This window comes from Colias croceus, chromosome 10 (assembly GCF_905220415.1).
Source record: "Colias croceus chromosome 10, ilColCroc2.1".
In the NCBI taxonomy this organism is placed as follows: Eukaryota; Metazoa; Arthropoda; class Insecta; order Lepidoptera; family Pieridae; genus Colias; species Colias croceus.
Window position 1 is genome coordinate 8,636,074 of NC_059546.1, and position 22,722 is coordinate 8,658,795.

General features: G+C 33.0%; 1 protein-coding gene across 1 annotated transcript in view; it reads left to right on the plus strand.

The window, feature by feature from the left end:
- Nucleotides 1-22,722, plus strand: part of LOC123694842 (C3 and PZP-like alpha-2-macroglobulin domain-containing protein 8) — a 163,462-nt gene that overhangs the window by 115,952 nt on the left and 24,788 nt on the right. Inside the window, exons 8-13 of the mRNA XM_045640437.1 lie at nucleotides 1,387-1,515; nucleotides 2,330-2,481; nucleotides 8,534-8,651; nucleotides 15,301-15,440; nucleotides 17,011-17,196; nucleotides 22,251-22,479. Coding sequence (XP_045496393.1) covers nucleotides 1,387-1,515; nucleotides 2,330-2,481; nucleotides 8,534-8,651; nucleotides 15,301-15,440; nucleotides 17,011-17,196; nucleotides 22,251-22,479 — 954 coding nt within the window. The remainder of the gene's footprint in view (nucleotides 1-1,386; nucleotides 1,516-2,329; nucleotides 2,482-8,533; nucleotides 8,652-15,300; nucleotides 15,441-17,010; nucleotides 17,197-22,250; nucleotides 22,480-22,722) is intronic.

Below are 22,722 nucleotides of genomic sequence, written 5' to 3' on the forward strand. Positions count from 1 at the left end.
TACCTACTACGATACTCTTGTAGAATATCGTAGTAGGTATCTAAACAAAATTTATAGTGAAATAGCAAAATAGGGGATAGTATGTATATAAAACTTTGCTATTGGGCTATTACCAAAAACATCTAACTAAAAGCATTTTTGCAACACTGCACTGAACAAAATATTTTCCAAAAACATTTCATAGAAATAACAATTAAAACCATTGTTTAAATGTTTATCTTACGTTTGTTAATTCGGCCGTTTCGCCAAAATTCTATTTTAAACGAAGAGCCCGTGTAAAAATAGTAAAAAGTGCAATGCTGTTTGCAATCCATTTTGCCGGAAAGTTAAATAAAATTCGTTGTAGAATGCAAAGCGGATTTTTGTCACAGACTAACGGGAGGATACTTAGAATGTTTTAGAAATGTAAATTACGCGTAACTTTAATACTAAACCACTCCTTTTTCGCTGAGTTATACAATGCCATTTACCACGGGCAAAACCATAAAATTAATTCATAAAAATTGCTACAAAATATAAACAAATAAGAAAATAGCACACTACATAACAATATCTCTCTCTGTAATACCATAAAATTTACTTAAACCTGCGATACTCAGATACGTTCCGAGAAACTTATTCCGAATACAGATATTCAATAAACATAAAAATAAAATATAATAAAACTCGATATCAGTCAGAAGCACGCGACGCAGGGGGTAAACCTCCGATATTTATGAGATACCTAAAAGGGTTCAATAGGAATAAACGCCAAATACAACCAGTTTTATTAAGTCGTTCTTCCGCGTATCTATGAGGATATTTTCCTCCTTGATTCGCACAAAGTCAAAAATCCAATAAAAGCCTTACTTTTTTATTGAACAGAGATAGGATACCTATATTGTCACACATAAAATACGATAACCGAACTTAAATTAATTGAAATAACTGCTATTAGGTACTGGTCCCCATTCGCTATACTAGGTTCTTATGATTTTAAAACTAAAATAATTATTTGATTCAATATTCGGTAAATACATACATTTCTGTAAGTACCTAGTTGATCCAAAAATTAAAAAGAAAAAAACATAATATTTGGCGAGAAACTTCGCACTGTTACTTTTCTGTCTGTAGTAACAAGTTGCATCTTCAATGTCATTAGATATCTTTAATATAGATAATAATTAATTATTTTATCTATGTGGTACATACATTATACATTATTTGGTACAATCTAAGTAAATAAAATTAAATATAGTTTAAGTGAAGCAATTACGTTTTAAACTTTTACAAAGCTTCTGATTCGTTCTTTGTGACGGAGCACAAAACACAAATTCCATTACAAGACAATAATTTCCTTGTTTAAAAATGTTAATAGTTAGTTCTAACAGTGCAGTTCTATTACAGGCGGAATTGGTAGCGGTGGAGGGAAAAGAAATCGAGACTCACTACGTGTTAGCGCGGGAACGGATACGTCGATGGAATTCCACGTCAAAGTGCTATCTGCTTGTGGAGAACTTACCAACTCCTTTGCAAGTAAGTTTAATTATTTTAGATTATTAATATTGTAAATTTCTACATTAGGCTGGTTGCAGAGCTTGACCGACCGTCAGTGCGTACCGTCGGTCCTGAATATACGCCTAATACGTCCTAATAGTATAAGCATCAACAATTATTGTATGACATGACACTCGCGGCAGTGACAGACGTGCGAGCCAAGGCGGGCTTCGAGTAAAATTTCAAACATGTTGGATCGTCAACGAACTTACTCGACGGTTTTTAAGTACGCGTACTTGGGGTGACACACGAGCGAAAAAGGTCGTCGAGCCACAAGTTCGCGTACTTACTCGTACGTCTGTCACCCCTTTAATGCGCATGACAATACGCGTGCGTATGGTCGGTCTGGCTATGAACGGTTTTATGAATTTCCATACATATGACAAGCGCGACTGACGTACGCACTGATGGTCGGTCAAGCTCTGCAACCAGCCTTACAAAGTATCGTTTAAAATAATTTCAAAATGTCAATCAAATTCAGAACCTCAAGGTCTCACTATTCTTAAGTGATTCGTATAATTAATAATAGCTAGTTGAGCATAGGAGCAGAGAAATTTTATACTAAGGTTGTTCTACAGTTTCGATAACTATAATCTTGAATGTGTACTAAAAGTTTATAGAGAAAGAAATACTTATACCTAAATTATTTTTTGCAAGAACAAGTTTTTACGTTACACCTTTCTACAGCCAAAATAACTACCTGCCTTATCTGTTATGAAAACATTACATCGTCTTATTTTTTCGTCTTTCCTTAAAACTATTGCATACCATAAACTAAAACCAAACCATTTAGGCTGGTGGCATAGCAAGCGCAAGTATATGGTCGTCGTGCGGATGTCGGCAACGCTTATTAGCGGCTGTGACGAGCGGAGGGAGGGCGGTACACTGGGCGGCGGTACCGGCGCCTAACAATAACCACACTGATTTATGCAGGTTTAATTATACGTGAGTATTTTATTTTACTTATTTAATTACACTTTAATGTAGTACAATCATGACATAACAAGAAAAAATAAACAATATGGTACCAGAAAGATGTAGTACAATAATTAACGGGAAGAATGGTAAAAAAGCAAAATATTTTGTGATTTTTTTTTATATATTTTATTTAATGTTTAAGGTGATAGTTTTGCTTTCACAAGAAGATGTTAATTAACTTAAATAACTTGAATACTAGATAAACCTAAGTCTAGTCTAGTCTTTTTGTTAAATGACACGATATATAAAAAGGTTTAAGAAACTCTCGTAATTGAAATATTTTTCTAATATATTAAATAGGGATCACAAATTTATTCATTCAAAATTAAAAAAAAATATATAGATAATTGTAATATTCAGGGAAATTGAATTAAAGCAGGTTTTAAATTCACAAAGTTTAGAAACGTTTTGGTATATTTTGATTCCGCACTATCATGACAATTAATAAATGAATAGCATTAGCAAATAACTCCCACCAAATGAGGTAAAACTGAAAATTATAGCCATTAAAGGTCTTATTTAAAATCACTCGATAATTAGGCACTGAAATGAGATAGGGAAATAATGGACGTATAAAAACGGCAATAAATAAGCTGGTTAGTAATTAAGAGAAGCTTCCTTCGTGAAAAATGGTACTCGTTTCTATGGAAATCAACGTAATGGAGATGTAAATTTTGTTCATCTCTTGGCTGTACTTATCCTTGAGGTCAGTTTGAGTTTATCGTTCTGTTGATAATAAACATAATATATCGTAGAGTAGAAGAAATTTTAAGTATGGACGCTAAAGCTTATGGCTTTTTAAAATTATGTATTATGTTGTTTCAAGAAAGTCGGTCGATATTATAAGAAAGATGGTTTCATGAACAATTTACTAAAATATACACACAAGTTTGCAAGCAATCTGTCATATTAGCTTTTAAACGTTTAAAAAATCAAAGAAACAGTATGACGCTTGTTATTCAAATCCGAACTTTGTCCATTTATTTAATCACAGGTTCGCTCTCAAGTCTGAAAGAAGTCAGAATAAAATTTTCCCAGACTACATTCTTGGCACTAAACTTCTCATTGTGCATTTAGTTTTGTATTTGTTTCGTATTCTCCGCTATGCACCGAGTTGTTATCTTGAATGGCATTAGAAGTTTAAACTGTCTTGTTCATTTTACTTGAAAAATTATGTCTCGGACTCTGGAATTCTTCCAATTTCGCAATGCATCCTTCTTTGTCTGGCTGTTGGGAGTGTCCTTTGTGGTGCCATAAATAAAGTAAAATATGCGTCGAGTTTAAAATAACTTCACAAGGTTTCGAATTTGCTCACGTTTTTCGTATGTAAAATAAAAAACACAAATCATTTGTGAGTTTATTTAACTATTTACAAAATACATTATTTAATAATAAAAAATGTGAAAACAATTGTTTATCTTTCTGTAAATTTCTTGAAATTAAAGTAAAATTTTCGTGACTCGAGTCTCCAAGGATAAAAATCACAACAGCTTAGCCATAAATTTTACATTTGTAAAACAACGAGCAAGTAAATTTCGCTAAATAAATAAGGGATTTAGCTTTTAACCGAAATTGTTTTCGTTATGCTCGAGCGCTCTCGACAACTAAATGCGAATAAACTTTTGCAATTTTTGTATTTAAAACGTCGTAAATATAAATAAAGAGCATTTTGAATTTACATGAATTTTAATGTAATTCATAGCTTTTCAATAAAATGACAATTTAGGTTTGGAGCGTCGCCAAAATCTTTATACTGTACTTCATATTATGATTATTTGACCATTTTTACAAAACAAGAAATTCGTTCTAGAGTATTCTAAATTACGTAATCTAATTTACCTATGAGAAAGCCAAGTGCGCCTTCCTTTTATTACTTTTGACATTTCTTACAAAACAACAAATCGAACGTTCCAGAACATTTCCACCCTGTATCCAACCTATGATTACACAAAGGTTACTAAAACAATTTACGTATAGGTAGTTGCGTTGGTAGTGGGTACATGAACAGTGAACAGTGAACACGCGTGCAATCGAGTACGTTATGACCCTCGGGGGCTATTCATCAAAACCGCCATAATCTCGTTTCAGTACTGACACGGACATATTGAATGGTTTCATGTTTTTATTCATACTGGAATGAAAGCTGAATTACAATTTCAAACGGTACCTACACTTTGTATTGTGGCTGTAAATGTTTTTGGTAGTAAATTATGTATTTACATTATTTATTTTCATTTAGTAGCTTGAAATTGAACATTTGTGTGATATATAATAAAAAATTATTTACACTAGCATCTTATACGAGCTTATTGTCTCTTACGCAATTGTATTTATAGTCAAATAAATTGATAGATCAAAATAATAAACATTTCACAATATCTATCGGTGTTCTCGCAATCTCGCCTAATAAGCATTGCAGTGGATAAAGCAGCCTGCAGAAATTGACAAGATAGCTGTTAATTAAAACAATACTGGCAAGTTTGGTGAACCGCTTTGTACCTTTACTAAATTATTACACAAATTCAAACACTAATAATAATCAAGTGATTGTTTACCTTACCTAAAATTTGTCGAAATATAACCAAATGTTATATTCATTGGTTGCTATAAACCTCAGTTTATACAGTTCAGGGTATTAACAATGTATAACCACATGACTTCATTTATGGGGCGATTAAACTATTGATTTAAACTCAAAAAGTAATTTAAGTTAAACAGACGTTTTGGCTTCGTAATGGCCAAACTTTGGCACGGCTCGACGGATCATTGAATCACGTCTACATTGGGAAATGCTTTTCTATTACATTATATAATATGTAATGAAACTTTGTGACATTTACCTCACGTTGTTTAAATGAGTAATCTATTAATTTTGAAACTTATTCGATGAATATTGCAGGTATATGCTGCAAATGCTAGATTTTGTCAAATAATTTAACTCGTGATTAAAAACATAAAACCTTTTAAATTAGTGGAAATACTGAAGAACGTTAAAAAGTAAATTTAGCCTAAATATAGAAGGCATACTAAATAGTAGCTAATGCTAAGGCCTAACCTTAAATGAATTTGCTTCATAAAACTCAAATTGAATTAGATAATACAAAGAGTAACAAACACAATACTACCAAAGACAATATGTTAAAATTTTTCATAAAATATTATTTTTCTCCAAAGATAATTTTATCTTATGTGATAAGGAAGTTACATATAAATTTATAAAGAATAGAAAAAATTCGATCACGAGGCGGGACTTGAACCCGCATCCTTCGCGCCATTCCGGGGCGGATGCCTAACCAACTGCCTAACAAAATATAGAAGGCATACTAAATAGTAGCTAATGCTAAGGCCTAACCTTAAATGAATTTGCTTCATAAAACTCAAATTGAATTAGATAATACAAAGAGTAACAAACACAATACTACCAAAGACAATATGTTAAAATTTTTCATAAAATATTATTTTTCTCCAAAGATAATTTTATCTTATGTGATAAGGAAGTTACATATAAATTTATAAAGAATAGAAAAAATTCGATCACGAGGCGGGACTTGAACCCGCATCCTTCGCGCCATTCCGGGGCGGATGCCTAACCAACTCAGCCACTCGTGACCCGCCTGAGCAATCGAATTTATTCTATCCTTTCAGTTTTATGTGTCTTAAGGGACACACCATTAAATCATCTCAATAGATGGCGCGCGGTGTGTCCCTTAAGACACATAAAACTGAAAGGATAGAATAAATTCGATTGCTCAGGCGGGTCACGAGTGGCTGAGTTGGTTAGGCATCCGCCCCGGAATGGCGCGAAGGATGCGGGTTCAAGTCCCGCCTCGTGATCGAATTTTTTCTATTCTTTATAAATTTATATTTATAAAGCATTTGAATGCCATAAAAACCAAAAAATATAAATTCAAGAAAGGTCGTGTTCCATCGTTTCAATATTGTATTCACTGAAAAGTGCTTCATATTGGTTGAAATGGTTGTTAAATCATCTCAATAGATGGCGCGCGGTGTGTCCCTTAAGACACATAAAACTGAAAGGATAGAATAAATTCGATTGCTCAGGCGGGTCACGAGTGGCTGAGTTGGTTAGGCATCCGCCCCGGAATGGCGCGAAGGATGCGGGTTCAAGTCCCGCCTCGTGATCGAATTTTTTCTATTCTTTATAAATTTATATTTATAAAGCATTTGAATGCCATAAAAACCAAAAAATATAAATTCAAGAAAGGTCGTGTTCCATCGTTTCAATATTGTATTCACTGAAAAGTGCTTCATATTGGTTGAAATGGTTGTTAAATCATCTCAATAGATGGCGCGCGGTGTGTCCCTTAAGACACATAAAACTGAAAGGATAGAATAAATTCGATTGCTCAGGCGGGTCACGAGTGGCTGAGTTGGTTAGGCATCCGCCCCGGAATGGCGCGAAGGATGCGGGTTCAAGTCCCGCCTCGTGATCGAATTTTTTCTATTCTTTATAAATTTATATTTATAAAGCATTTGAATGCCATAAAAACCAAAAAATATAAATTCAAGAAAGGTCGTGTTCCATCGTTTCAATATTGTATTCACTGAAAAGTGCTTCATATTGGTTGAAATGGTTGTTAAATCATCTCAATAGATGGCGCGCGGTGTGTCCCTTAAGACACATAAAACTGAAAGGATAGAATAAATTCGATTGCTCAGGCGGGTCACGAGTGGCTGAGTTGGTTAGGCATCCGCCCCGGAATGGCGCGAAGGATGCGGGTTCAAGTCCCGCCTCGTGATCGAATTTTTTCTATTCTTTATAAATTTATATTTATAAAGCATTTGAATGCCATAAAAACCAAAAAATATAAATTCAGGAAGTTACATTCACATTACTAAGATAATATTCGCCTCCGTCTCTTCTTAAGCCTATCTTAGTATTCAAAGCAAAGGCTAAGATACATTACGAAGAAAATATAATTGAAGCTCATATATTTTTGCAATCTCAAACAAAAAAGTAAATCTCCATAAGAAAAATTCATCTCTACGTTATGAAATAGTACGAAGCACACAAAACGGTTATTTTATTCATATCTCACGCCCTACATTTTGATAGTGAACATTCTTTTTGTAGTCGTAGAAATACAGAGAAAATTTACTATAATAATGAAACAGGAGTTAATCCTGCAATCGTCTACAATCTTTTATATTTTGAATAGTTTTTTTTTCGTGTAATAGGTATCAATGTACTTTAAAATGCAATATTTTTATCATAGCTCCAACTGAGCAAATTAAAAAGTCGATCCAACATAATACAGCGCTATCAACAAAATATGTTTCCACTGAGTTATTACGAAGTTGGAGATTGAATTTTATTCGCGAAGTTATTAAAACATAACGAGAAGCTATTAATACCATTGCGATGAGTCTGTTCGATTTGATTATACAGAACGTTGGTGAAATTATTTTTTCAACGAATTGTCAGTATTACTTTACGTATTTCCGAATTTATATATTGCTTGTAAGTCGTCTTTTGTAGCGTAATGGTGCCCTTATAAGAATGTCAACCTCAATTTTGTATTGTATAAATATAAAGGCAATATCTATTTTAAGAATAACGAGTAAAAGCGTTTTGTTGTAATACGACGTAAAAACATGTTTATAAATGATTTTTCCGTTCGTTTGATAAAAAAATCTGCTTTTATATACAAGGTCAATAAGTAATTGTGGTTCTATTTACGGCTATAAGATGTTACATGTTCCAACTTTTAATCTGAAATGTTGGCAACATATTATTTTAAACTTTAACATAGACAGGTACTTAGTTACACTCAAAATTTTATGTTTAAAATACGGAAAATCAAAAATACATTTATGTCTTCTTCTCTTCAACAGTAACGTTATTTTTAAACAGAATTTCCTTACAGGATATATTTTATACAAATAAACTAATACCAACCTTTCTAAAAATATGGGTTTATACTAACTAAATAACGATTTTAATCCACAATCGTATAATGTTGTAAAGGTAGGTAAATAAGTAATATTTGCGTTATAGGTTCCCTGTCACAGCTGATATGGCGCCGGTCAGTTCTCTGCTGGTGTATTACGTCACGGAGGGCGGCGAGCCGGTCAGCGATGTGGCGAGTTTCCATGTTCGACTGCTGCATAAAGAGGTGTGTATAGATATAGAAATATTTATTTTGGCTTAAACAAGTAGTCCATTGAAATGTTACATTTTTAGGCCTAACCTTGCGTTTTTTAGAGGACGCAATTTTGGTTTTTTGATGTGTAGGGTGGTTCAGTGAAGCTAAAACCAAGTTTGTGGGGTCGCCACCCTTGTCCCATGGCCGCCATCTTGAAAATAGTGGTTGAAATGGTTTTTACGATATATCTCTTAAACTATTTATCTGATAAAAAGATTGTTAGCATTATTTGTTGCCAATTAAATTCTCTACAACTTTGGTCCTGTAACTTTTTGTCGTAGAAATATAAATAAAAAAGTTATAAGCGAAAATGTTCATAAATTAGAGATATTTATATTTTTCAATAAAACTTTTTTTTTATCATTTTACGAAGAAATGTATACCATACCATGTAGACCATCTTTGTAGATTATTTTTCGAGGAAAAACTTTTATATACAACATTTTTTCATTACGTCAATAGCTAAGGTTTTACAGCGCTCTGAAGTGAGTACTATTTTTTAGTACTCTTAACTATACATAATATATTGGCTATTGGATCTTTTTAGTGGACTAAAGTGTTATTACGTACTTTGAGTAAGGTTTTTTCAGGAAACAAGAAACAGTTGAACTTTTAGAATCTAACCTTTGGCTTCATTTCTGAAGTATTTACAATATTATCAGCAAATTAAATTGTACGTATTTATCATTAGAATTGGCTTGTTTTGGTAGAGATAAACAAAGTAGGTAGGTAGGTAAAGTCAAGGGTTAAAGATATGTTTCAATGTAATGAAAATAGATTCTCAGTAGACTAACTTATTTTGTTTTTATATAACAAAACTTGAGGTCGATAAACCACTACCGTTAAAGAACCAAAGCACTCAAACCGCTATTACGCTACAATAAAAATTAACAATAACTAGAACGAGCATAGAATACAATTCTGTTCTATCCACGTCTTTTAAAATAATACAATATATCCTACTGATATTATAAATTTGAAAGTTAGTGAGGTCAGATGTACCTAGGTATGTTACACGAAAAAACAACTGGACGGATTTGGATAAAACTTAACATTAATATAGGTACCTATAAGAATAACACATCAGTTATAATAATAAATTGATTTTGCGGGTTCGTACGTAAGCAAATCCGCGCCGCACAGCTAGTTATGCATACACAGGTATTTTAAAAGTATCACATTAATCTCACAAACTTTTATCTCGTTAAATTTCGCTGGACGCTACAATGCTACGCCATTAAGCAATGATCCATAATGAACAAACTTTGCGCGAAATGTAAGAATTGTGTTTAAGGTTTCACCTTTTTCTAGCTCTATAAATTTTAATAACACTTTTAACCCATTTATGCTGTGCATACAAATAATATTGTGAAAATGTAGAACTCTACGCTAACGCAACCGTGCGGAATCGATTGTGATTCAATTTCACAGGTATGTATGTAGTTTGAAAATATGAATGAAAATGGATATATTAAAGTTATTGGCTAACGATTGTTTAGATGACATTATATTATTTAATGTGATAAAATTAAAACAAATTAGTTTGCGAATGAACGTTTAATTTTATAGCTTTTAAAAAGATGGAAAAGAAAACATCTTATGAATTTATAAAAAACTTAATCTCTCCATATTGCAGATTAAGCCAACAACTCGTAATAACGACGCTGAGCTATTAATAATGCATTTTCCATCTTATTTTAATACTTAATCCACGATCTTTATGCTCTTATCGGATTATTGAAGAAAATTCATATTTTTTCGTCCTTTCAATCGAAAGCATTGAATGTCATCCCCTGAGTAAATTGATCGGAAATATTGAGATTAATGGACTTCGACCGTAGCTAAAGTTTATATATTTATCGACATTAATATAGACATTGAATTTATTCGAGCTATCTAGAATTGGTTTTTGCTTAACATTCGATGTTCCATTAGTTTGCAGAGAAATATTAGAATAGCGAGCGTTGAATAAACATAATAAAATTCATATTATTATATTTTTACTCAGTTTATCAATCTCTATAATATGATAAAGTATTTTTCTCTTGCGTCTTTAAAGCTAGCGCGCAAGAGCAACTTTTGTCTCCGCAACTATTTTGTCTCTCCCATCAACTCTATATGGGCTAGTAAGAGAGTTGATGGGAGAGACAAAATAGTTGCGGAGACAAAAGTTGCTCTTGCGCGCTAGCTCTTAATTGACACAATGTTATTACTAAAAACGTCAAAAGTTATTACACACCATACGGTAAAACCAAGAACACTTACATAAGTCATTATTTAATTCGCTACTAAAATTTTTATCGTTTTCGTACACCTTTTGTGAAAGGTCAATATACCTACCTATATACCTACTTTTACTAACTACATTTATAACCCAGATCATTAAAAAAATAAGTTAATATTTGCGTAACACCTTTTATACAATGAAAAAGGTCGAAGTTTACTTTACTTTGTTAATTAAAATCATCTCGAAGTTCCCTAACAGAAAGCAAGCTGTAACACAGGTCCTTATTTAATATTTATACCAATTATACATCTACCCGCCTGGCGTGAAATTGAACTGAGTTTACCAAGCTTAATTAGTGTAATGTTGACTTTGAGGATTGCTATTGTCTCAATTTTTGACGTTTTCATACTTGATTACCTACGGAGTAATGGGTGTGTAGTGTGTACCTTTATAATATGTTGTATATTTTAATTTTGGCGTGCGTAAAATTCAGAAAAGTTACTTTGTTTTATAAGACCGATTGAATGGAACTTTCTGTAACATATTATATCAAGCTGCTTCTTTTGTGATTTACAGATAAAATGGAAAATTAAAAGAATTCCAAACGAATCTTCTGCCTATTTAAAGGTATTTTTACCGTATTTTTATTAAAGCGGGAAAACCAACATAAACTTAATTTTCCTTTAACTAAAAATCTGAGTGAATTATTGGTCACCCATCTAGTTCGCATGCAATTTCATCGAAATTGGATCCATGTAGTTCATGCGTAGTTATATTTCCGTGCAAACGGTAAACCTGCATAGTTTATTTGTAACGGGTAAACTGCCTGTCATGTCCACCTTTGCGTGTATTCAACTACATAGTGGGATTCTAAATAATTTACTTTAACCTCAGTAGTCTGTTGTTATGAGAGAGACGTTATTATTATAAGTTTTATTTATAAATTATTTAGTTATTTGTTAGCAAGAAGTAGATTATTTGTATTCTTTCTAAATAAGAAGTAATTTAAAAAAAAACATCATCATCAAAAGTAGGTATAAAAAAATTGAAAATTAACAATCACAGTTTTTATTGATTGATCGCTAGGAAAATTGGGAATAATCCTATTCCCTTATACTCTGTAATAAAAATGACGAAGCAATTTAATTAGCTCCAAAATTAGCGAATCCAATCAGATTGCATTAGGGACTAAAAACCTCGGTAATTCGATAATTCGATTCAACTTTCCGATTATTACACCAAATCGGAAAGTTGAATCGTAAAATTAAACCGCCGGCTAAATATAATATAATCTCGATCGTGACGTTTATCCATAGCAAGATCCATAGCGATCCCGGGTAAGCGGGCCATGCGTGTGACAGGGATTTATATAGCCGGGATAAAGATTTGACGCTGTTCCGATTTCATGCTAGCTGATTGTGCTTCGATCAATGACCTATTATACTAGTAGACGCGGCATACGCCAACATCATTGCACTAAAAAACAGCGTAATTAATACATACCTACTTACTAACGCATTATCACCAATACAGTTGTTCTCTCTTTCACTCTCACGCACGAGAGGTAGGTAATACATGTCTCACTCATGTACTTCGTAATAACAACTGCCGATTAAAATATAAATAGAACGTCCAGCCACGACGCTGAATGGTGCGTGACTAAGTGAAACTCGGGCACTTACCTGAGTTTTTTCTTGCCAAAATAGAGAGCGGGTAACGTATCTAGCACTTTTATATATCATAGGCTTCGATGGAAATTTTAACGGGCATTTTAGGTGTCTATGAACGCGTTTTGGAATTTTTGTCATACAGAGTTGTTGGGATAGATATATGTATGTATAAATAGATCCTTTGTCGAATTGCCAGAGTAAAAACTCTCAAGCTTTTTCATACTTGATCACACTATAAAGACTTGAAAATATATAAATAACAAATTGGGGTAAATTCGATAATCGCTAAGAAATGTAATTATTTGGAAAATATGACTTTTTAAATTTATTTTTGCTCGTAATAGATGTACTGTACGAAATGGTATTGACTTTGAACCTTAGTCCATTCACCCGCCGACTACTCTGTCTGCTTTAAACTAAATAACGACGAAATAACATTCGATGTGAAATCAATAGTTCAATGATAGGTACTATAATAAGCATAGACAGATACTCAATATTATATGAAAATGTTAAGATAAAGAATCGAGACTATGAAGATAATTTCTTAATTTTTCTCATTAATCTTTTGAATTTTAATACCTAATAGGCATTTAACGATGGAATTAATTAGCAGCTCCTTTTTAATTACCACAAATAAGTTTGTAAAGCAATTTCCGCACAAACTTTATTCTTAATCGTCGAGGGTGTCATTAAAATATGTTCGGGTGATCGTTATATTACCGGCTTGTAATTAGTTCAGGACGTATTTTTCGACCCCAATTATCCCTTTCCTATGTAACGAGTATAGTAATTGTTTGTGATATATGCGAATGGTTATATTCATGAAGCCGAACTGTAATTACCGTAAAGATTGATTAGACTCGTATTATAAGTCACCAATTCATTATTACATCAAAATAATTTAATGGTATGAAATTATTTTGTATAATGTTCTAAATAATAATATTATAAATGTGAAATGTTTGTAATTATGCATATTATGTATGAATTGTTTTCACGCATAAACTACTGGACCGATTTCAAAAATTCTTTCACCATTAGAAAGCTGCATCTTCTCTGGGCAACATAGTCTAGGTTTTATCCCGGAAATCCCACGGGAACGGGAACTATGCGGGTTTATCTTTGAAAACGCGGGTGAGGCCGCAGGCGGAAATCTAGTGTTCTGAATAATTTTATGGAGTGAAATGGTTTCGTGTAATTTATTAACTCATTATTCAGAAAATTGAATAATTAAATGTTGTACAATTCAATAAATATGCAAAATCTTAAGTACCTTTTTATTCGTGTTATTCTAATTAATTATATGAACTTTCTGGGAACGAACCTTTTGACAAAACATGAAATTAGAACGATAGGTAAACAATTAAAATTTCATTGGAAAATTCGACGAAGACTTATTTTATTTTGTTACATGATATTCATAAAGTTATTTCCTTAAAAAACAAAACAACCTTAAACATCGGTAAATTGGAACGTTTAAACCTAAAAATATATACCTACACAGTAACAAATTGAATACAATTGTGCACTCTAGAAGCACGTACCAGATTTAATCAACGAGAAACCTAATGAGAGCCAATTTGTTGTTGGTTAAAGACCACAATTAAGAGTGGTTTTAGTCAATGTATCGGAAACCCTATTTATAGGTAACTGAATGGTATACCTATGTTATTGTCACTTTAATTAAGTACCTATTTAATTAATACAAATGTATGTAATATTATCAATTATTATAATATGATAGCTCTTGTTTAGTTCATAGATAGAGGATACTATTGAAAGTTTGTATACCTATCTATTAAATTAAAAGTTGTATGTAGGTACCTATTTAAATTAGGGCCTTCTTGTTATTTTCTATTGTACATAATATTTCCCCACATAAAATATTTCATTGTGATTTAATAACACCCGCCTACCTCTATTCATTGCTTATAATATACACACAGTTTACTTTTGTACTTACTGTTTAAAAAAATATTATGTCATCTTTAATTCACTTGAAAAGTGTAATTTACCGAAATTGTGAAAGATTCTAAACCTGTAACACAGTTTTTAACTAACATAGGCTTTTAATTATACTTACAATTATATTATTTGTTCCACTTCAAAAATTAAATAAAGATTATGATTTATTTAGTTAAAGTAATAAATAACCATTGATGTTATATTATTCTGTTTACTCTGTGGCTAGCTTACGAATGGTTCATTACACGCGTTGCCTGATGTACAACCGCATTCATTAAATGATATCGTGTTGATGGTTACCTACATGGTATTAGTATTTGGAATAACTAATAAAGTATGGTCGATTACAATGTCGTAAATAATACTAAGTGGAGAACAGAGATTTTCTGCTCTAGGTACTGTGTAGGTACATAAAATATCAAAATTTACTTCTAGCCTAACGGATCGGTTTCTTTTTTCAATGTTAAGTTTACTGGGAATTAATATAAATCATATTGTGAAAAAATTAAGAACGATCAAAATAAAAATGAATGTAGAAGTTCAAAAAACATTTATTTCATAACGACTCTACGCGCTCCAAATCTAGTTCAGCTATATAATATTTTGTGATTTTTTTATTGGGAATAGGGAAGCGCTTGACCCACAATCTCGCCTAAAGTTAAACTGAGATGTGGTCTAAGATGGAACGCGCTTCCCTAGAAGAATCATTATTAGTTATCAAAAAAATATTTTAAAACGTATAATTTTCAATTAGGTGGCAGTTGCAGTCGAAGAAAGGCGCTGGTGGTACCCGCGGGCGAGTCTCCAATTACGCGTGCTCGCACCCCCCGACTCTTTGATGTGTTTGATTGGAGCCAGGGCCCCTGTGGATTCGCGCTTCGATGCTCATTTGTCGTAAGTACCTACTTACAAAAAAACTTTAAAATTTGTTGTAACGTATCGATTTATCCTGTACTCATTCGTACTTCGTTCGTTCGTTCTTCATTAAACTTGCGTCCATACACAACCTGATAGCCTAATGAAGTGTCCGATCGGCGTCAATTTTTCATTTTGGAAATTATAAAGTAAATAGAACACGTTTTGAAAATGGCCATTAAAAATCTAACCTAAGGAATTTTTCCTCTTTGCAAAATAAATACATACGCACTTATAATTTTTCCAACACGTTTTCAATAATCATATAATTCATAATCTATATTGGATTAACATTAAACACTGTTTATAACCTATTAAATAATTGAATATCTACTGTTACAACAATAATAATAACAGTTCAAAACAATCGCTTTATTCTCCACCACCAGATTACCTACCTCACTGGTCTATTGTTTAATTAATTATATCCCGATAATTCCTCCATTTCAAACGCACTAGATTTACATCACAGGAATCATAAATGGGATCGGGAACAAATCACATTACTTCCTGCATAATGTCTAAACGTTCCTGAAATGTGCCGGAACAGTTAATTCAGTTTGTAATATGAAGCTAACGTGGTTATCCTTGGACACACAGCTCTAATGTCGACGCATCTTCGTTGTATAAGTTTTGACGTTTCAATTTAATTGTCCGTAGTGACATGGGATAAGTAATAACAACGGGTTTGATATCATTACTACGCTCGCAACGGTGATGGTGTTTTAATAAAAATTGATGGTGGCATTCTCGGAATAATTATGTTATCTGCCCATCATTGAGAAATTGAATTAGAATTATGAGACATTTTTCTATACAACAAGCCATTGTATTATTAGTTTAAAGAAAACAAATTACAGTAAAAATTTTTAGAATATAATTAATGTTTTATTATTTTTTATTATTGTATATTTCTCCGTTATACTTGTTACTATTAGAACGTCTATCAACCCACGTTAACCTTCCTAGAGACTCGATCTTTTGTAAGACTAACGTGGGCCTAGTAGGTACGTAGAGTTCAGAGAATTTTAATATTTTCTACATCAGCTGCCCACGGCTAAATGTCTAATGATTTTTAACCGACTTCAAAAAAAAGGAGGAGGTTATCAATTCGGCCGGTATATTTTTTTTTTTTTTTTATGTATGTACACCGATTACTCCGAGGTTTCTGAACCGATTTACGTGATTCTTTTTTTGTTCGATGCGGGATGGTGTCGAATTGGTCCCATAAAAATTTTATTCGGATAGGCCCAGTAGTTTTTATTTTATGAGCATTTTTGTCTGTAGGTATTTGTAAATTTTGCAAGTGCAAGTTTGAAGTCGGTTGTTTTTAACGCAGTTATCACTTGTTATAACATAATATCTCCACTCCATTTCTTGCAAGTACTATGCGATCAATTCTGCACTAATTTGTGACATCATTTGTATTCAATCAGACGTTTTAATAATTTAAGCTACGAAATAACTCCTTATGTGGCAACTCATTGTCGTTAGGACCTTCATACTTTCCAGTTTACACCTTAGACATTCAATGTGTATTCTATCCCAGACCACCAGACCACGAAGACGCCCCACTCCCAGAATTCGTATCAGCGGGAGTATCTCTCTTCGTGGGTGGAGGTGCTTGTGGGGGGGGAGCGTTGTACCGCCAGCCGGTCGCCGCTCGACCGACCGCACCGCTCGTACCGCCCGCTGCACATGATCGACTGTGGATGTGGAAGTGCTTTAATTATACGTAAGTTCAGAGATCAATACACACATAATATATACTAACACAAACACAGCTGATATAAACACAAACACCAATAAAGACATAGACATATTATACGAGGTATCAATAACTGGTAGCGGCTCGTGCTACCGCGCTGCTCGTACCGCCCGCTGCACATGATCGACTGTGGATGTGGAAGTGCTTTAATTATACGTGAGTTGATAATCAATGCACACAAAGATAGATACACACACATACTTACACTGATACACACACAGACATAGAGATAGATACAGACACACATATAACTATAAGTCTACAAGTACATATATAAATAGACATATTAAAGTAGGTAATAGACATAGATGTTGTACCGCCAACTGTTAGCAACCGCGCCGCTCGTACCGCCCGCTGCACATCATAGGCTGTAGATGTGGAAGTGCTTTAATAACACGTAAGTAATTGAAAGAATTATACACACATATATGGACGCAGACTCACTTATTTATCTTTATATCTATAAACATTTAAACAGTCACAGACATTTAGAAATAGGCGTAGAGACTTATACCAGCACAGCAGCAGATCGCGGTATTAGTTTTTATACTCTAGGGACAATTAAAAAAAATGCGGCGTATTTTATATAAAAATCGAATGCTAAAAAAAGTTTGTTGTACGAATATAGCTTGTTTACAAACCGCAAAAACAATTCCAATTACAATGCGAATTACTGAACTGTCCATTCGAACTCATTTAGCATTGTAATAAGTCACAAGTGGATATATATGAAGACCTATTATTATCTGAGCACTAACACATAATATAATGAAAAATTAATGTGAATTGATTCAATATTAACATTTAAAAATAATAAAAATATAATCGTCGATACAACGAACAAAATTAACACAAAATTTAGCTTTTCATACCAGATATTAGTTTAACGAGACCAAGTTCATTAGTTTTGAGCATCATTAATGAGCAACAAACTTCAATTAACGTATTAATTATAATAAAACTACACTGTATATTATCAGACCGCAGAATAACAAATGATTTAACATTGCATTTATTATCCGTGACATTTAAGTTTTTGAATTGCTACATTGTATTGATGAGTTTGTTATTAATTATCATTTGGAATTAATTTTAACAATGTTGGTGTGTTCTTGGTTTTAAAGAATTCATTTCAATCGTGTCTGTTTTAATCCTCACTTTATTTTGACACTTTATTATGAATGGCTTACACTTGATATGAAAATTTGGTAGAATATCAAATTTTAACATAACATGATGTTGGCGGCAGGCCCTCTCAAGTGGACTGTAGTGGCGGGGGGGTTTGTAAATAATACAAACAATTATTTCTTCATACGCAGAGGGCCAGGGTGCCAAGCCGGAGCGGAGTTATTTCCTTAGTTTCTTCTTGTAGCGCGGGAGCAACTGGAATGCCATGACGCAACCAGTTTTGCGTCGATATTTATACTCTACGCGTTATCCCCTCCACTCCGGCTGGCCACACCCCTTTCCTCACCCTTTATTTTCATTCTCTTTATTTTTACACAATTTTACATTTTCTACGTTTTCATTACATTCATTATTACATTACTAATTAATTCTACATCCATAACATATCCCGCCAACGCCCCGTTTAGACTGCGCGCACGATTTTCCCGAAATTTACTTTTATACTACCCCGTCCCCCGCTTCAGGTGTATAAATATACTGCGGGGAACGGTTTGTGCGCGCAGTCGCGGACGTGATGCTGTTGGGAAAAGAAACATTAGATTTACATATCCTAATCATTACATAATCATTAAATATTAACATCTACAATAGTAAATTCAAAGAAAGATAAAACATTATCGTATACTTAAGGCAACACATAAACAAAGACATTTTCAATATTCAATAAACAAACATAAACATTTACTATCATTAAACAAGACATAAATATTTTAAATTCCAAGTAAATAAGTCTTCAGTCATAATCTTTCATGAATTTTCCTATCTAATTATGACTACGTAATAACAATTTAACAAACATCTTTACATATAAATTCGCTATTCTATTCTTAGTTATAAAATAATCCTTCAGGCATAAGCCTTCAGGAGCTTACTCTACGTTAATACTAGACAGATCAAACGCTTTACTTTCCAAACATATAAAACTTTACATTTAAGAACTCAAATAAGACATACATTTATTCATACTAAAAATAAGCCTTCAGGCGTAAGCCTTCAGGAGTTTATACGTTATCTTATTCTATACTAATTAAATGAGTTGTGTGAATGAATGAATGAATGTTGTTACTAATTACATTTACGTTTCGTCGTGCACACATGTGTTGTTTTCGTAGTTATAGTTCGTAATTAATAGTGAAGTTTTAATTAGTTAGAAAATAATTATAATAATGTTTATTAATATTCTTAAAAAGAGCATCCAATTAATCATTCTCAGCTATGATGATGAACACTGCTCGATTGACTCTGTCTTCTTCATTTTTCATCAGTTTACTCTGTCTTCACCATAATGGAAAAAAACGTCCCAAGCAATAAGAATTCCATTCAAAATAATCGTATCCACGTTACCATCATTTAAAATAACATCGAGAATAAATCAAAATAACCTCAGATATATTCTCGTATCTGCATTGAACATCGATAAACGATTCGTTTGTGACATTTAATATTATCCCACTAAAGCCTTGCTTATATAACAATGAACGCTTACACAGATGACGTTACAAATGTTTAAGTATTATTAATTATTACTGGTTTCGCGTTTCCGATAACAAATTAATTATCTAATTTTCTGGTTTATATGCAGTTTTAATTGTATTTTGTCGTCTGAGGCTTCTCAATGCTTTTATGGATAATTAATAAATTTTGTATTGAATATTCGTTTTTCAAGTGCTCTCATCTATAAACCTAGGGAATTTGGGATGGGCTGATAATGAAAGCGTTCTAAGGACCATACGTTGGTCACATAGGTATTATCTATATTGCACAGCGCACTTACATTTCAAAAGCTATAACGGTGTATTTGCATCAAACAAGCGAATGCTCATTTTAATCCTACTCTGTCAAATTCTTTTAGTGTAAACAGGCGTAGTCTAGAGCATTCTTTCGTTTTTCTTTGCATTCGAAAAGATTCTATGCAATGTTCTAAAATGGAACAACACTAAATACAATTGAATTTCATTTACACTTAAAGATAACAAAATAATGCTCTTGCTGTAGAGCAAACGAGCATAGAGCTAGTTCTTGCTCTATGCTCGTTTAACCCTCTACTACCTGACCCTAATTTCTTATACGTAACTACCTACTTGGAGTCTCTCAGACTCCCATACTTTGAACTCTTCATAAACAAAAACTATTATAAATTAAAATAAATTAAAAGAAACATGTTATAGCTTGAACACTTCTTTATTTCTTAAAAGTAAAAAAAAATATATAACCTTATGGCATAAACTTATAAACTACACTTTTTTTTAAAGTAAGCAAAATTTTTTCAAAAGTTTTACACTTTTATTAAATGAGATCTTTAAAAAATCTAACAAAAATTAGGAACTCTCTTCATAAATTGTTTAAAGTTTAGTAACTAATCAACATAATGTGACACAAATTTTTGGCAAAAAATATTTTTTTTTATAAAATTGCAAGGCTCAAACTTTACAATTTTTCCCGGCATATTGAGCACGCCGTGTACGAGCACTGCAGGCATGTAGGCTTCAAAGGTATGTCATCGTCAGCTGATGAAGAGGATTCTGGAACCGAGCCCGAGAGTTGCGAAGAAGCACGCTCTTCTGGTACGTCTACAACTTCGTCACCTTCGATCTCTGTATCCGATGCAGAATCTCAGGGAAGAACACAATTTTCTTCAATATCTTCCTCGTGTTCACTGCACTGTTCATCAAAACATTCTTCTTCATTCGAGGAAAGGTCCTCGTCCAACCAACGCTCAATATTTTTATCATTCGAGGTCATTTTGAACTAAAACAAAAAAAAAACAAGTTTCATGAAAAAGTCACGTAACTACCTACCTGGAGTCTTTCAGACTCCACGACATAGTTTTTTACTCACCAAAACAGAGCGCGCGCGCGTATGACCTCGACGTGTGCAGGAGCGGTACTGCGGGTAGAGTGGCGAAGGTACACGGACGCACACTGTTCAAGGACACTTGCTTGCAAAGATATAGACAAAAATAAGACTGCTGGAGTCTGAGAGACTCCGGTCAGGTAGTTGAGGGTTAATATAAATGCATCGTAACAATAACAGCCGCTGTAGCCACTAAAATGTTCATATTATTATTATATTGTCTATTATTATTATATTAGACCCGACATACGTTGTCTTGAGTCCGTGCAAATCGTCAAACTCGTGAAATTTAAATAGCCGTTAAGTATTCGCAATTTCTTAATTTTTGAGTTTTTCTTTCATAAGTTCCTTCTCCTGACAACATCGAACACAAAAGAAAAATTATCGAATTCAAACCAGTTATTCACGCTTCATGTTGTGACCAAGGGAAATAGGCATTTTATACTATAAAGAGAAGATTTTATTAATTTACTTACTTAAATCACTACATAGTGCGGAGCGGATAGTTGGTGAATGTAAAAATAAATAATAAATAAATAAATAAATCATTTATTTCACTTAAAACATTTTACAAATTAGAGCGACCCAGGCTCCTAAGATAGTAAGAACTGTTTTTCAGGAGCCTGTGTCTTCCATTTACAGTTACATGACACGAAAAAAATCAGAATGTGTACTTACATTTCATCAAAATAAAAAAAATTGTGCGTGTACTAGACGTGTACACACGTAATAAGTGAAACTTCTTTATGACCTTATTTTTCTCACTATTATCCATATTTTTTTTAACTTTACAGAAAAACGTCAATTCACGCATGGTAGGGATAAGAAAAAGATGGTGCGTAACGGAAAAATGTCACGCGTAACGAAAAAATGTTACACTACATTTTTTTCCAGCCCCAATAAAGAAGTTTCACTTCAATAACTTGTAAAACCATATATTTTAAGCAAATAAATTTTATTTGTCTTACAAATCTCTCCAGAACACAACTATCAACGGACGGTGTAACAATATCCGCGCCATCCGAAGCGGGTCGCTGGTCGCTCTGGGCTCTCTCCCTCTCTAGCCGCGGCCTTCGCTTCTCTTCACCCAAAACTATCAACGTGTTCCGTCCCATACAACTGGACTTTGCGCTACCACCTGCTCTGAAGGTCGGGGAGACTGTGGAAGTGGATGTCAAGATCACGAATAATATCAATAATTGTATGGATGTGAGTATTTTTTTGATTAAAATTGTGTTAATGTTTTGGTGTTTTTTTTTTGGTACGTTTCATTATGGCTTGTTTTGACTTCATCTGAGTTGAACTGGAGTCATGGATGAATTTCTTACAGATTAATTTTGAGTTAAATCATAGCAAACAAACATTTCCACTTCATACTATTTGTATAAATAGTCTTAAATCGCCATTATTTTTGTCATTAATAATGAAATAGAATTCATAAAATATAATGAA